The following is a 16,938-nucleotide window of genomic DNA, read 5'->3' as shown; positions in this document are numbered from 1 at the left end:
TTGGTTGACTAAGGAGGATTTTCTTAGAATTATGTAACGATTTTGAGACACTAACTCAATTATTAACATTTCGGTGAGGACAGCTCAGCTCTGAGAAAACTTTGCTTCTGAAAAAAGGTTCTCTGAAGAAATCTTCACAAGATTTTACACCAGCAAGTTCTTTACGCAACGGTTGGAAGAACCCGTTAGTAAGCATTGGAATTTACAAATTTTGTACAAACAACATAAATAAATATTCTATGTTGGTGTTATTTAATATTTATTATTATATTCATATCAGGCGTGGTATTTGCGGTCGCCGTAGCCGAATGCGTTGGTGCCTGACTCCTATTCCGGAGTTCGCAGAATCTCCGTGCATGAATCAGCAAAATGAGCAAACGGTTTTTTCTAATAGCGGTCGCCTCTCGGCAGGCAAAGGCAAACCTGAATCATTTCTGTCATGAAAAAGTTCCTCATAAAAAACATTTGCCATTCAGAGTCGTCTTAAAACTGTCGGTCCCTCTATTTGAGGAAGAACATCAAGGCGCACGCCAAAAATAGGAGGGAAGGCTCGATCTAACACCTAACGAAAGTGTACACTCCTATTATTTGCAAATTTTTTATCAGGGGGCTCTGCCAGTCGATTACCAAAATATGCTGAGAACTGAAATAAATAATTCCAATTTATTCCGAATCCTATCAAGTTTGTTTATGTTCGAAAATGTGGGCCTGCGGAATAAAAAATTCATTAGATCTTATACGGCTTTGAAAAAACTCGCACAAAAAAGAGAGATATCTGTGAATTGTGCCGAATATTGCCTCTCTTGGCTTCAAATTTTGTGACGCTATGTTGTGTTACAATTATTTGTATATCTTATCGGTTAGGCCGGCGTTTTATGAAGGGTTTTGCTACACTTCAGCAATGGCACGTAGTATATCATATCTGAAGGCCTTAGACGAAAGTGGAATTTTGGATGGAGCTTTGATAAGAATGATAGCAAAGGTAAATATGCTCAGAGCAGTTTGTACGAGCTTATAAGCAGCTGTACGTGCTTAGCTACTATAGAACTATCTGCGTTGAATTTGTGCGCACTCGCGTTTTTATATCATTTACTTGAGATCGTTGCTAGATTGAAAACGCGACCGTAAAACGGCAGTACTCCCAAAGCCGGCATCGCAGAGTTGGCTGATAGCTCGCAGAGTGAGGACCGCCTCCGCTGGTCGTGCCACATCGAAAAGAAATAAATCACAAAAAACGAGAAAAAAAGTGTTATAATGAAACTACTGTAAAGCTTAATAAAGTGAATGAAATAAATTAAAGGAGACAACTCTTAACTGTGACAAAATTTTAAAATTCAATTCAAATGCTTAAAGTTGCAAACTTTAACAAATCAACAGTAGTGGAAAATTTTCGTCTCAATTTGTAACTTGTACTAAGTATTGCCTCTGTGTGTGTGTGCGTGTGTTTATGTCTTAAAGTAGCGAAAGAAACCAAAGCTTAAACGATGGTAGACAGTAATACATCGAAATACCAGTACTTGGCTGGTATCTGTGGTTAGTATGGCGCGATCACCAATTTTTTTATTTTTGTTGTAGTCATGTATGTACAAATTTCCTAGTTATCCTTTCGAAAGTTTTTTTAGGAATCCCGCCATTTGTTTAAGTATGAAAATGTTTTATTTGCTTTCATTTCCGCCATTAAACGGAGCGCAACCTTTCTTGCTTTGTTTTTTGAAATACGAGAAATCGCTCTAAATTTTATTTTTCATGTGCATAGAATATTCAGTTGCTAATTGGTCTCGTTTTATTTAAATTATCTGTAATATAGTAAAAAGTCAAGTGTAAAGATTGAAACGAATGTTGCTCAACCAGTTTTTGCGCATGCTTTAGGTGTCCTCCAATGAATGCGTAGCTCTGATAGCGAGCCCCCAAACAAATACACCGACCACTAGGAGTCAGTGTCATAGTTATGACACTTAAATTGGCTGGATGTTTGCAGCATTTGCTGATTCTCAATTATCTACTATTTCACGTTTCTTGAGTAATGACCACACATTTCTCTACACCCATTGATGATCCATTTCCAATTAAATGAAGAACAGAGGAGTAAAATGCACAATACAAAAACAGTTTTCCTTTTCATATCCAAAGATTTGCGCAGCTCGCAGCGCTATTTGTGATCGTTCTGATCTGCATGCAGTGAGTCAAATTCTTCCAGTCTGTCCACCCAGACGGCAGACGATACTCGAGCAATGCCAATAATCAATCGATTCCCGCAAACTTCATTCAAGTGTAGATATGTAGATAATAAATAATGCTAACAAACTTACATATGTAATCGGCATTGCCAAGTGCGCTGGGAGTGCTGAAGTTGTAGTGATAGCCTGTAGATTTAGAATAAACACGTGAAGATGGTCATTGAAGTTAATATGTTTGTATAAACTCGTATGCATTGTCAATTTGCTAATGTGATTATACCCGTGGGGTGTTGCAAAGCAGCCCTTGTTGTTGCAAGTTGAGATTGAATCTTTATAAAATGCGCTTTTAATATTTTAGTGTAATTTTGGATGGGCACATATGTACATACCTACCTAATAAAACGCAAAATATAAGGCTTTCCAAGAGGTGTTATTTTGATATTCAAAGAAAAATGCTTTTTTTAATATAAATGATCGGATATATATTTCATTATAAAGAGGAAGGTATGCCATTAATGGTGGAAAATAACATCAGACAAATGACCACCACGACCACGCTTACAAGAAATTATCTTTTTCATGAAATTTTCCATAACCGAATTGCAAAGTGGTTGCCCTATGTCCTCGATAGCCTCACGAATTCCATCTTTGAGGTCTTGAATAGACCCTGGGCTGTTGGCGTAGACCCTCTTTTTCACGTGGCCCCAAAGAAAAAAGTCACAAGCTGTTAAATCAAAAGATCTCGGTGGCCAATTGTCGAGACATAACACGATCCGCAAGCTTTTCCCGTAAAAGATCAATAGCTTCGTTGCTTGTGTGGTACGTAGCACCATCTTGTTGAAAATAAATGTTGTCCAGATCAATACCATCCAATTCCGGCCATAAAAAATCGTTTATCATCTCTCGATAGCGCAATCCATTCACCAATAACACCTTTTATTGGAAAACCCTTTAGTTGTTTAATCATAATTCAAAATAGGCTCCATTCGAAGCAATACACATATCCCACGATTAGTCCAGTCATCAAAGCACCGTTTGAAGAGATCTTCGTCAACTCCTTCGGCAAATTCTCCTAAGCGGCGTTCGCGGAGTGGCAAGGGGCTAAATCTGGTGAATACGGTGGAACATATTTGTCGAGTTTTTGGTAAAAAAAGTGTTCACAATATGAGCCTTGTAAGACGGTGCGTTATCATGGTGCAAGATCCATGAGTTTTCTTTCCACAAATTGTTTCCTACGCACAATTTCTCTCAAATATCGCATAACTTCCCAGTAATATTCCTTTTTTACCGTAAAACCATTTGGAACTTTTTGGGTTTCGGCTCATGTGGATATCGAGATTCAGCCGCCTGTTGTCTGGTTTGCATGTCAAACTCATATACCCACGTCTCATCACCTGTTATGATGCGCTGCATAAACATTGGGTCCGAATTGACTTCGACTCATGTTTTTAATAAAGCACACTCACCATAGGCTTTTTGCATCATCTTCGACGATTCGGGACACGAATCCCGTTCAAAACACAAAATTTAAGACAAATTCTTTTCGATATTTTTATCTATAGTGAAAATCGCAGAGCATCAGCGTCTATTTTATCTTTGATTATGTCCAGAATGACTCTGCAGAACACTCTTAGAGTAACCCATAAAAACATAATACCCTTCCAGTTTTCACATAAAGTTAAATCTTTTTCTTTGGACCTTAAACTAGGATGCCTTGCATTCAGACTTTTGGAAATGATGCCGTATTCCAAATTTTTTCAAAAGGTTTTGATAGTATTTTTGCTGAAACTCCGGAGCTTCGATGCTGATAGCTTTCTTTGATTTCATTACCATAATAGCTGCTATGATTTCGCGGAGGTTGGTTAGCGAATCTCAATGCAAAAAAAGTTTTCTTGACAAAACAAAATTCATAAAAGAATGCCTCATTAAGTAAAAATTTTTTGTGTTAGAGCAATAAGTATATTTTAGAACTAACCAAGTTCGATTGTGCATTAAAATTTCAAGCATTTAGCATTCAAGCAGAAGCATTTAGGTTGCGTGTAACTGGGCAACAAGTGTTGTATAAGGGGGCGCAAAATTAATCATCCAATTTTATTTTTGAACAATGTTGAGTGATGAAATTCTTTATTTGACCTCTACGCCCTCCATTGTTTGTCTGATACTGCAGCTGCCTACTTCACAAGTGTCAAATACGACGTCATTTGCAAAAATTATAAGTTCCCGATAGTTAAGGGGACAGATACCTGTAACAGCCATATTTTCCCTGATTTTCATTAAAATTATTTAAAATGAACAAGTCAATATATTTTTTTCAAAATTGGCATACAGTGTATTTATACATTAAAATAATATAATTTTTTTTTTATTTTAATCATTTAAAATGGCGGATGTACACTCAATTCTTCCAGGGAGGTCGCAGCGGGGCTTCTCAATCGGCGGGCATTGTAGCATCGGCGTCAGTGACCTGAATACAAGAAACTAAAAAATTTTTTTGTTTATTAACTTCTAAATATATGAATTAAAAAAAAAAATAAAAAAATGCGCGGAATAAAATGCTTCACAAAAAAAATTAATTTTGAGGCGAATTTTTATTTTGTGTACGCCAATTCGAAAATTATAATTAGTTCTGAGAAAAACGCGTCTAAAGTTTGAATACAACGTGACGATCTACATATAATATAAGAAATACTTAAATTTACGTTCTAAAAATTTGTTTAACATATTCTTAAAGGACTATATTAACATTTTATGAAAAACATTTTTTTCATAAATTTGTTTTTTTTCGAAATTTTACAGGTATCTGCCCCCTTAATTAAGATGAGTATTAATTTTGTACCACCTTCTATAAACAAATCGAGAAAATATCGAAAATATCGTTAATAATAGAAAAAACTTATAGAAGCCGTTAAAAATTTGAATAAAATCCGATAGATGGGCTGGACATATCTTAGGTTGGTGTGGTTGCCCAGGGAGTGAGCACACTTGGACGAAGAAAGATTTGTCCTTTGTGATACCATTGTGAAGGAGGTGAGGTGAAAGGGAAAGACCGATGGGACTAGACATATCTTACATAGCATCTGAAATTTCTACTGGTGATAGTATTTTTGGTCCAGTCCGTAGTAAACGAGTACACTTATTATCAAGTAGCGATGAATACAGGGTTTGATTGAGAAGTAATGAGCCTTCCCGCGCGGAGCGCCTGCCAAGCGATCAACCGAATCGGCTGGTGGGGGAAATTGATCGTTGGACCTTCCCCTTCCACTAGGAACCGGTCCCAGTTCGCTGGCAACAGCGGTGCAGACAACATCCCTCCGCGCGTGAAAGCTGTTTTAAAAGTGTGTTAGGATATTGCAGTGGCGAAAATTCAGCGATCGTTGGAGCAACGTTACTCAATCAAATTTTGCCTAAAGCTAAACAGTTTGTATGTCCAGAAAGCACTGTAAACGCGGCATTTTACAAAGAAGTGCTCCTTCGGCTGAAAAACCGCGTCGCCCGGGTTCGGCCCGACCTCGTCAACAATTGGACACTTCATCACGACAATGCGCCGGTGCACACCGCCTTCCTCTGCACCTCTGCATTGTCCGAGATGGGGGTTCCGGTGCTTCCCCACCCTCCCTACAGCCCAGTCTTGTCCCCTCTGGATTTCTTCTTGTTCCCGCGCCTGAAAAGAAAGGTGAAAGGGAGGCGTTTCGACTCCATCGAGGCGATCCAAAAAATTGTGACAGCCGCATTGAACACGATTCCGGCGGATGAGTTTAAAAAATGTTTCCTGCAGTGGAAGGACCGCTACCAGCGGTGTATTGACGCTCAAGGGTCCTATTTTGAAGGACATTAGTTGTATAAGCCAAAAGGTTTAATAAAACTGCTTAAAAAAATAAGGCTCATTACTTTTCAATCAACCCCTGTTGCAAAATTGGTAAAACCTAATTTCAATTTGAATTTCTATATTTTTTGTGCCTGTGGATTAAATTTTCATTGCACACTAATTTTATTTAACTTTTTCCTAATAAAAATGAACTGTTTTTGTTTAAAAATATTTATGTAATATGGATTTCATTATTACTTCTTTTGCACGGTTCTTTGGGGAAATATTTAGATTTTTTTCCATCTTACACAATTTTTTAAAGTTGTGGAACATAACCTGAAATTTACTGTATGTCGCACGTATTTTTTACACGATTTCTTTCCACTTTTCTAAGAAATTTATTTACCGCATAAGAAAAGAGTTGGGTGTAAATATTAGTTTTGGGGAAAAATAAATCCATTATTTTCTTTTTTTGTTTATTTCCTTGTTCACTCCACTCGGCAGCATAGGGCCCCTCGACAAGACTCAGTCTCGCGTTGGTTTCGTTAATCTATTTGCTTTCTGACAGGGTAGGTGATTAGCCTGCCACTACCATTTTCTTATTAGATGGCTGTAATGATCGATATCTCGCAAAGTATCGATACAACAATTTGAAGTTTATGCTCGTTGTCGAGGTGACATTTCGCACTAAAAGTTTTTTTTTACTTTTTTTTTTATTCATTCAGTTGTGATTTACAGGGTGCTAACAATGGAAGTCAACAAAGAGTAAATTCGTTTACAGTTTACAGTTTTTTACAGTTTTTCTTTGATGAAGACGAAAATGTAACCCAGGCCGCTGAAATTGCGAATGGTGCCGATACTGTAACAGCTAATTATGTGCAATTTTGGTTTCGTCAATTCCGTTCAGACATTTTTTATGTTAAAGAGAATGCCGATAAAATCACAGAATTATTAGAGGTGTGTTAGTAGTCGTCGCATTTCCCAGGAGTCAAAGTTCTGCTTTTGTGCAACCATTTTACGCAAAAATAATGGATTTCTTTTCCCCAAACTAATGCATCCATACAACAGTTATGCGAAGAAAATATTACTACCCTTGGGCAAAAGTGCGCGCAGGTATAAAAAAGTCACATGCAAAAATGGAGGAAAGAAGCTACACTAAATTTGTTTACAGAAGTGCCGAGAGTTATACCACATATACTTATCCATATCATACCTACGTGAACATTCCCCATATCCATTTCAAAATTACTAGGCATTTGAATGTCATAACAAAATCTCAGACTTTTTCATTGGCTTAATTTTTTTTATTGCGCAAGTAATTAAAAATAGTCTAAGCGACGTCAGCTTTAGGGATTTAAAACAATTTTTTTTGTATTTTTGTACTTCGTTATATGTTATTTTCCTGTATTTTATATTTAGCGTTAAATCTGACTTTTTACAACCCACTAAGCGTCTCAAAATGTTACTAAATCATTATCAAATACATTATATATAAACACACATGCATATATTTACAAGGAGGATTTATTTATCTTGCTAACATTATAAACTAAGTAGGCTTTTTGTAGATTTACTTTTGCTTGAATAATCTGTTTGAGTTATTTTCTCCCCTCGCTCTTTAACTTTGTCAACAGTGAACATAATCACAATATCATATGGTGGCTTCTCTGGTTGGCCGGCTGCAAGCTTCTTAGAGCTACAGTCTGAAGATACTCCCCTAGAATCGGGACCCATGTCGAATTCTGATATCGGCTGGGTGGGGTGTATGATTTGCGTGGGTGGCGCTTTGGGTACGATGTTCTTTTCATGGTTTGCCGACCGTTATGGGCGAAAGAAGTGTTTGCTGTTGGTAGCGCTACCATCTTTGGTGAGTAGATATGATTATTAGCACTTCTATGTATCCAGCAGGGATATCAAACTGGTCTATGAATACACTCGGTTCACTACCGGTGCAAAAAGGACTAGTTTGAAACTGGTTGAAAATGTTTTAGTGATAAGTATTTTCTGTATTGTAAATATAAATAAATATTACCGGTGCAAATCGGACTAGTTCGGAATTAGTTCAAAACGTTTTAGTGATAAGTGTTTTCTGTATGGCAAATATAAATAAATGCTTTTTATCATAGGCTGGATGGTTGATTATACCTTTTGCCACCACACCTACACACCTGTGCATTGCACGTGTTTTTGGCGGAATAGCTGGAGGTGGAATTTTCACCGTAATTCCCATCTATACCACCGAGCTGGCGCAGGATCAGTGAGTATGCCTCAATTTTATGTTTCCAAACTAAATCATCGGAATATAAGCAGTAAATTTTTATTTTATGCGCTCATTAAGGAAATATAAATAAGCCTTTTGTTGTAAATTAGAAGCTCTTCCGACATGATTTCACTTCCACTCCATAGTGGCATTCGTGGCACTCGTCCACAGCTCTTATACAATATTCTAATGTACAACCACAGAAATGTAAATATTTATTATTATTTATTTTAAAATTAGTGTTCGTGGCATTTTGGGAACAGTGCTGATGCTAGCATTCAATTTCGGTATGCTGAGCGCCTTTGTGCTGGGCAACTTTTTCTCATACTCTATGGTAGCTTGGATCCTTTCTTCGCTGACTTTTGTGTTCCTCATGTGCTTCTCTTTTCTGCCAGAAACACCACAACACCTTATTAATAACAATAAAATTAAGGTAAAATTGTACACATACATACTTAAATTCATACATACATACATATATACATATAACAGTATACATCTATTATGAACCATATCAGACCTTTTCAGTGTCTGATAATAATAGGACTATGAATAAGTTCGTGCGGTTTTACAACAGATGGCGTAACTTGATTATTATTCCATCGATCCACATTTCCAAACATTCATTGGAGAGCTACTGTCGTAAGGCATAAACGTCAGTATAAGTTTTTTATTTGAAGCGTAAACAACAATATTTTTACCACACTTGAAAATGTCGAATTTCGTGCCAAATAATGTGTTTTTGCGGGGAATTCTTCTTCATTATTTTAATATGAAGAAAAAAGCAGCCGAAAGTCATCGTATCTTGGTGGAAGTTTATGGTGAGCATGCTCTATCTGAGCGAACGTGCCAGAAGTGGTTTGCACGCTTTAAAAGTGGTGATTTTGGCTTGGAAGACGAAGAACGCGAGGGTGCGCCGCCAAAGTTCATGGATACCGAATTGGAGGAATTGCTCGATCAAGATCCGGCTCAAACGCAAGAAGAGGTTGCAAAAACTTTGGGAGTTGATCAATCAACCATTTCCAAACGTTTAAAAGCCATGGGAATGATCCGAAAGGTAGGCCATTGGGTGCCGTATGAATTGAAGCCAAGAGACGTTGAACGTCGTTTTATGGCATGCGAACAACTGCTTCAACGGCACAAAAGAAAGGGTTTTTTGCATCGAATTGTGACTGGCGATGAAAAGTGGGTCCATTACGACAATCCAAAACGTCGGGCAACGTATGGATACCCTGGCCATGCTTCAACATCGACGTCGGCGCAGAATATTCATGGCCTGAAGGTTATGCTGTGTATCTGGTGGGACCAGCTGGGTGTTGTGTATTATGAGCTACTGAAACCGAATGAAACGATTACGGGGGATGTCTACCGACGACAATTGATGCGTTTGAGCCGAGCACTGCGAGAAAAACGGCCGCAATACGCCGATAGACACGACAAAGTTATTTTGCAACATGACAATGCTCGGCCACATGTTGCACAAGTGGTCAAAACATACTTAGAAACGCTCAAATGGGATGTCCTACCCCACCCGCCGTATAGTCCAGACCTTGCGCCATCCGATTACTATCTCTTCCGATCGATGCAACATGGCCTGGCTGACCAGCACTTCCGTAATTACGATGAAGTCAAAAAATGGATCGATTCGTGGATTGCGGCAAAACCGACCGAATTTTTCACAAAGGGAATCCGTGAATTGCCAGAAAGATGGGAAAAAGTAGTAGTAAGCGATGGACAATATTTTGAATATTAAATTTGTAACCATTTTACGTCAATAAAGTTTCAAATTTCGAAAAAAAACCGCACGAACTTATTCATAGTCCTATTATAATTAGCAGATTTCGTCAGAAAGTTCTCTCCCATGTTACCATTAAAACCTAAAAAGAAACTGAAATTAAAAAATTAATGAAAATAGTATCGGATAGAGTAGATGTATTGAGTAGCAAAGGTGGCGCTTTACCAAAACAGGTACTTTATTTTTCTCGATTTTGAAGGCGTAATCACATAGTCTATCATCCTTGTCTACTCCTACATATAATTGACATCAAACCGCAGCGGTCAACTCCACAGCTAAAGCAAACGCGAGTAATGAAAGGAAGGATGGTTTATTAAGTCAAGAGAGCTCGTATCTTCAATTTTAGTTACTAAGTAGGTATTTTGAAAAGCAGTAGTAAAATCGACAAATATTTTACAGCTTGCACTGTGTCCTCTACTTATATACGAAAAACAGGTTGAAAGAAATTTAAGACCAATGAAAAATGAAATGTCTAATACAGCAGCTTTAGGTGAATAGCTGATAAAATATATTTTTACTTGGACCTCTTCCCGACCTTAGTACCAGCGAACTAAGTAAGCCAGAAATTGATTTTTATGATACATTTATTCATGGCAGACAAACACTTTTTCTATCATTTGTTGCTTTGAGGCTACAGTGGCCATTGAATCCACGACGAACCCAATTAGACTTACTCGGCTGTCACAGATGTTTTAACCAAAATTGTGCTTCTTGGCCGGTGTATCCATACTGGATGTTTGCGGTTACATACAAATGTTTTTTTTTTGTTCTTAGTCATACGATTGTCGGGTCATATTATTAATGATGTCGTTAAATTTGTCTATGTTTCTCGCAATTGTTTTGGGACAAGCTAAGTAATTTTTTCCTCCCAATTCCTCTTCGTTCTTCGATTTATCGTATTTATTCCCTCATGTTGTAAAGGGTCGTTCGAAAGTGACGCTTAGATGTCAGTAGTGATTAATTCCTAGATGGTACCATTTTTATGTCATCTTTGATATTTCTTAAGTAAACAGACAGTAGACGAATTATTCAACAATTCAAAGGTTGCGGCAAAAATTTCAAGAAACTGGTTCTGTCGAGAATAGAAAAAGGGCTGACAGACCAAAACTGGACGCTTGAGAATACTGCTGCTTTAGTGCAAAGTATTGTTGAACAACATTCAGCATCGACATCTCGATGTTCGCAACAATTAGGTCTATAGACCTCCTCATGGTGGATATTTTAATTTATGCCATTTTCCCTTATACATAATTCGATAAAGCCGTATTTTGAATAAAAATGGTGAAACCTGAAAGAATCTAAATTCATTTTAAAACAACATCTAGGCGCGTCTTTTCACAGATCCTTTATGTCCGAAATAACCGACTTTTCTTATTTTTAAGTCCGTTAGCATGTTTTTTGAAGTTTTCATCCTATTTCGCACTATGCTATGATGAATTGTCAGTTCCGCTTATTCTCATCATTTTTTATATCGCCACATTCATAGGTTTTTAGTCGGTGAATGCTTACAGTTTTCAATGTCAAGGCTTTCCATCCAAATGAAAGTGTCGACCCTATGTGATATTTTAAAAATCGTGTCTTTAAATCACACGTAAAGTTCAGAAAAATGCATGAACTTTTTATTTAAATCGATAGTACAGTCCATATAATTTAATGTTTGAAGATTATTTCATGCAAATGTTGACCACGACTGAGCTTCAAATGGTCCATCCGCTTAGTCCAATTTTGGCATACTCTTTTCAATGTTTCGGCCGGTATCTCACATATAATTGCTTATGTTATCTTCAAATGGGGTAGGCTTGTCTGAATAGACATGAGCTTTAACATAGCCCCACAAAACATAATCTAAAGGCGTTATATCGCAGGATCTGGGTGGCCATTTGACAGGTCCCGAACGTGAAATAAAATGTTCACCGCACTCGCCTCTCAACAAGTCGATTGTTACGCGTGCTGTGTGGCATGTGGCACCGTCTTGCTGAAACCACACGTCATGCAAGTCAAGCTCTTGCATTTTGGGCAAAAAAAGTTGGATATCATTTCACGGTAGCGCTCACCATTCACAGTTACGTTGCGATTCGCAGCATCTTTGAAGAAGTACGGTCCAATGATACCTCCAGCCCATAAACCGCACCAAACTGTGCAAAAAACCTTTTCTGAATACATTGGTAGCTCTTGCAATTCTTCTGGCTGATCTTCACTCCAAAATCGACAATTCTGCTTATTTACGTACCCATTGATCCAAAAATGAGCTTCGTCGCTGAACACGCATTTTTATTTATTTTTTTTTTTATTATTTCCCTTTTTAAATTACAATCTGTTAAATTTTAACAATAAGTAATTATTTTTAAAGTAGTATTAGAATTCTTTGTTCTCTAACCAATGCTAGATAAACATTCAATTTTGCTTCAGATTAGCTACATTATATTATTTTTTGTGTTATAACTATTATTATTATTAATTATTATTATTATTATTTATTTATTATTATTATTATTTTTGTTTTTCTTTATTGTTTTGTTAAATTGTTTTAATCTTCGTTTTCCCGCTTTCTCCGATTGTGGTAGTTTGCGCATTTGTTCATTTTGATGATTTGTTAGTCGTTGTATATGCTTGATGCTGTATTTTCTAATTGTGTCATCTATTGTGTCGATATTGAGGTCGCTGTGGATCACGTCGTTTGGTATATAAAAGCCTGCTTTTGTTATTGTTCGAAGTATTTTAGATTGCGTCCTTTGAATTATTTTGATATTGGTCTTTTTTGCTGTGCCCCAGATTTCAATGCCATATTTCCAAATGGGTGAGATTATAGATTTATATATCACTACTTTGTTGTTAAGGCTTAGTTTTGAATTTTTAGCCAACAGCCAATATTGCTGAAACCACACGTCATGCAAGTCAAGCTCTTGCATTTTGGGCAAAAAAAGTTGGATATCATTTCACGGTAGCGCTCACCATTCACAGTTACGTTACGATTCGCAGCATCTTTGAAGAAGTACGGTCCAATGATACCTCCAGCCCATAAACCGCACCAAACTGTGCACCAAACCTTTTCTGAATACATTGGTAGCTCTTGCAATTCTTCTGGCTGATCTTCACTCCAAAATCGACAATTCTGCTTATTTACGTACCCATTGATCCAAAAATGAGCTTCGTCGCTGAACACGCATTTTTATAATAAAATTCAATGATTTGCAAGCGTTGTTCGTTTGTAAGACGACTCGTGGTTAAATTATAGACCAAACTGAAGATGTTTGACGGTGAAACAAAACACGAAACGTGCGTCAGCTGTTTAAACCAACTGTTTAAAAAGATAATAGCTAAAACATCACCTCTTATAAGTATAATATTTTTAGTCCCGTTATTTATTTGAAATTGCTCTTGTTTGTAAAAAATTGCCATGGAAAAGTGTACTTCAGTGTTTATACGTTGCCTTCCGAAGGGGCAACTTTAATTCGGAAGAGATCTCTATCCTCTTACAAATCTCTGTTCGTGAACGGTTTGGCCACCAAACTATCTTTAGCGCCACTAGAAAAAATAAATGTTCTAACAGTTATAGGACTATGAATAAGTTCGTGCGGTTTTACAACAGATGGCGTAACTTGATTATTATTCCATCGATCCACATTTCCAAACATTCATTGGAGAGCTACTGTCGTAAGGCACAAACGTCAGTATAAGTTTTTTATTTGAAGCGTAAACAACAATATTTTTACCACACTTGAAAATGTCGAATTTCGTGCCAAATAATGTGTTTTTGCGGGGAATTCTTCTTCATTATTTTAATATGAAGAAAAAAGCAGCCGAAAGTCATCGTATCTTGGTGGAAGTTTATGGTGAGCATGCTCTATCTGAGCGAACGTGCCAGAAGTGGTTTGCACGCTTTAAAAGTGGTGATTTTGGCTTGGAAGACGAAGAACGCGAGGGTGCGCCGCCAAAGTTCATGGATACCGAATTGGAGGAATTGCTCGATCAAGATCCGGCTCAAACGCAAGAAGAGGTTGCAAAAACTTTGGGAGTTGATCAATCAACCATTTCCAAACGTTTAAAAGCCATGGGAATGATCCGAAAGGTAGGCCATTGGGTGCCGTATGAATTGAAGCCAAGAGACGTTGAACGCCGTTTTATGGCATGCGAACAACTGCTTCAACGGCACAAAAGAAAGGGTTTTTTGCATCGAATTGTGACTGGCGATGAAAAGTGGGTCCATTACGACAATCCAAAACGTCGGGCAACGTATGGATACCCTGGCCATGCTTCAACATCGACGTCGGCGCAGAATATTCATGGCCTGAAGGTTATGCTGTGTATCTGGTGGGACCAGCTGGGTGTTGTGTATTATGAGCTACTGAAACCGAATGAAACGATTACGGGGGATGTCTACCGACGACAATTGGTGCGTTTGAGCCGAGCACTGCGAGAAAAACGGCCGCAATACGCCGATAGACACGACAAAGTTATTTTGCAACATGACAATGCTCGGCCACATGTTGCACAAGTGGTCAAAACATACTTAGAAACGCTCAAATGGGATGTCCTACCCCACCCGCCGTATAGTCCAGACCTTGCGCCATCCGATTACTATCTCTTCCGATCGATGCAACATGGCCTGGCTGACCAGCACTTCCGTAATTACGATGAAGTCAAAAAATGGATCGATTCGTGGATTGCGGCAAAACCGACCGAATTTTTCACAAAGGGAATCCGTGAATTGCCAGAAAGATGGGAAAAAGTAGTAGTAAGCGATGGACAATATTTTGAATATTAAATTTGTAACCATTTTACGTCAATAAAGTTTCAAATTTCGAAAAAAACCGCACGAACTTATTCATAGTCCTATTATCATATTTCAATTTATTATCTTACTATAATATACAGGTACTATTTGTTCATGATTTCTCATCATATTGGTCTTTTTCAGAAAGCCGAAAAGTCTTTGAAATACTTCCGTAATATTCGCGCTCTTTCACACGAGTTGCCCGAACATTTCAAATTCGAATTAGACAAACTGAAAGGCGAAGGAAAGCAAGACGATGACGATAACGATAATGGTAATTCACTGACATGGAAGGATATAAGTAAGACCACTTGAATTTTCCATTTTTATCACAAAGTTTTGACTTTCACTTTTATGTATTTGAAAAATAGATAATCCCAGTACACGCAAGGCTTTTATGATTGGCATTGGGATTATTACTTTGATGCAGTTTTCCGGCTGTTTTGCAATGTTGAATTATTCAGGGAGTATATTTAAAGAGTCAGGATCAAGTCTTTCGCCTACTATATCGACAATTATAGTTGGTTTTATTCAACTGGTTGGATCTTATATGTCAACGTTATTGGTGGAACGCGCGGGCCGAAAGGTGAGTTTTAAATAATTAAATAAATTCAACCAAAAATTGTTAGTTGCACGTCACATGTCTGTCACCTGGGTTTTCACGTAGGACCGCCGACACAAATTCGTCACGCTGGTTCAACTTAATTCTATTATAAATCCATTAAATAAAGATTACTTGGCAATAGTAATGGCCCTACTATTTATATAGACAATTTTTACAATAATGTTCGCTTAGCCAAATTTTTATATAAAGGTAAGTCACACAATGTCGGCAAATCGTAAAGCAAACCCATTGAGAGTTGCGTCAACTAAACTAAAAAAAAAGAAAAACGGTTTTTAGGAGTAAAGGTTCTGTTCTTGTACAAAAATAGAAAGACGAAAAGACGTGTTGGCCATTGCTACAAAACACAATGCCACTGTGGTGAAACAACAGATAAAAGAGGAGATAGACAGCCAAAATCAGTAACTACAATTGATTATAATTTGAATATGTCAGGTATTACAGAAAATATTTATTTAAAAAGTTGAAAAAAAAACATTAATGCTCGGGCTTTTACCCCCTACTTTGTATGAATTGATGTTACCTGCATTCAGCTTGCTACTTTTTAAATTTCTTTGCTTATTCAATTAAAATTTGTCACTCCGTTTATTTACGTTTTCAGGTGCTTCTACTTATCTCGACGTCTGGCATTGTTTTAAGCCACATCATATTCGCCACCTACACATACCTCAATGTGCTCGGCTATGATGTTAGTGCATTCTCTTGGGTGCCAGTGGCTAGCTTTTCATTCACAATTTTCATTGCGAGCTGCGGCTTAATGGGGCTGCCTTACTTGGTTATAGCGGAAATTATGCCACCAAAGCTACGCAGCATGGGTTCTATGGCCTGTATGATGCACATGTGGTTCACCGGAATTTTCATGTTGAAAGTAAGTATCACAAGAAATCATATGCAAGAATATATTTGACTCTTGGAAATACACACACATATAACATATGTATGTATATACAATATTTACTCTCGCATTTGCAGTATTTGCCGGTGATGGCTGAGCTTTTGGGAATGCATGGTATGGTCTTCGCATTTGCTGGCATTTGTATTGTTGGTCTTATATTCCTAATTATATTTGTACCCGAAACCAAAGGAAGAACTATTGACGACATCTTGGCGAGTTTATAGCTTTGATGCGATGAAGAAAAGTCATATTTACTCATTGCTCTGTGAGCGATATTTACTTATGTACTTATAAGTGAATGAAATTGTACTTATGCTCAGATACTTAAGTGCTCGTATGGAACACATTTCGGCTGCAAAATATAATATTTAAGTGTGCCGCAGAAATATATTCATGTTTTCTGAAAAAATTATGTTTTATCCTACTAATATTATAAAGGGAAAGTTTGTATGTTTGTGGGTGTGTGTGGATGTGTTTGTGACTCAATCACGCAGAAAGCACCAAACGGATTTGCATGCAATTTTGAAAGCAAGTCCTGACATGGATTGAATAATGGGTAAATTTTGAAAGAGAGTTGCCATCAGTCAAAAAAAACTCAATTAAATATAAT

General features: G+C 37.4%; 1 protein-coding gene across 1 annotated transcript; it reads left to right on the top strand.

Annotated features, from left to right (window-relative positions):
• The first annotated feature begins 1,144 nt into the window (after positions 1 to 1,144).
• LOC128864451 (facilitated trehalose transporter Tret1) lies at positions 1,145 to 16,712 on the top strand. The gene is made up of 8 exons (XM_054104114.1): positions 1,145 to 1,533; positions 7,617 to 7,849; positions 8,109 to 8,239; positions 8,483 to 8,675; positions 14,956 to 15,112; positions 15,183 to 15,397; positions 16,035 to 16,301; positions 16,406 to 16,712. Exons 1-8 carry the CDS (start codon positions 1,485 to 1,487, stop codon positions 16,550 to 16,552), a joined length of 1,392 nt encoding a protein of 463 aa, XP_053960089.1. The 5' UTR covers positions 1,145 to 1,484; the 3' UTR covers positions 16,553 to 16,712.
• Positions 16,713 to 16,938: the final 226 nt, after the last annotated feature.

The sequence above is a fragment of the Anastrepha ludens genome, chromosome 5 (assembly GCF_028408465.1).
Source record: "Anastrepha ludens isolate Willacy chromosome 5, idAnaLude1.1, whole genome shotgun sequence".
Classification (NCBI taxonomy): Eukaryota; Metazoa; Arthropoda; class Insecta; order Diptera; family Tephritidae; genus Anastrepha; species Anastrepha ludens.
The sequence above is the reverse complement of the archived record's forward strand: the minus strand, read 5'-3'. Positions and strand labels throughout refer to the sequence as shown.

Excerpts from the sequence above, each read along its gene's own strand:
- LOC128864451 (XM_054104114.1), top strand. The coding sequence starts at position 1,485 with ATGGTAGACAGTAATACATCGAAATACCAGTACTTGGCTGGTATCTGT. Across the intron at positions 1,534-7,616 it reads GTACTTGGCTGGTATCTGTG|TGAACATAATCACAATATCA; the intron begins GTTAGTATGGCG and ends CTTTGTCAACAG. Across the intron at positions 15,398-16,034 it reads TGGAACGCGCGGGCCGAAAG|GTGCTTCTACTTATCTCGAC; the intron begins GTGAGTTTTAAA and ends TTACGTTTTCAG.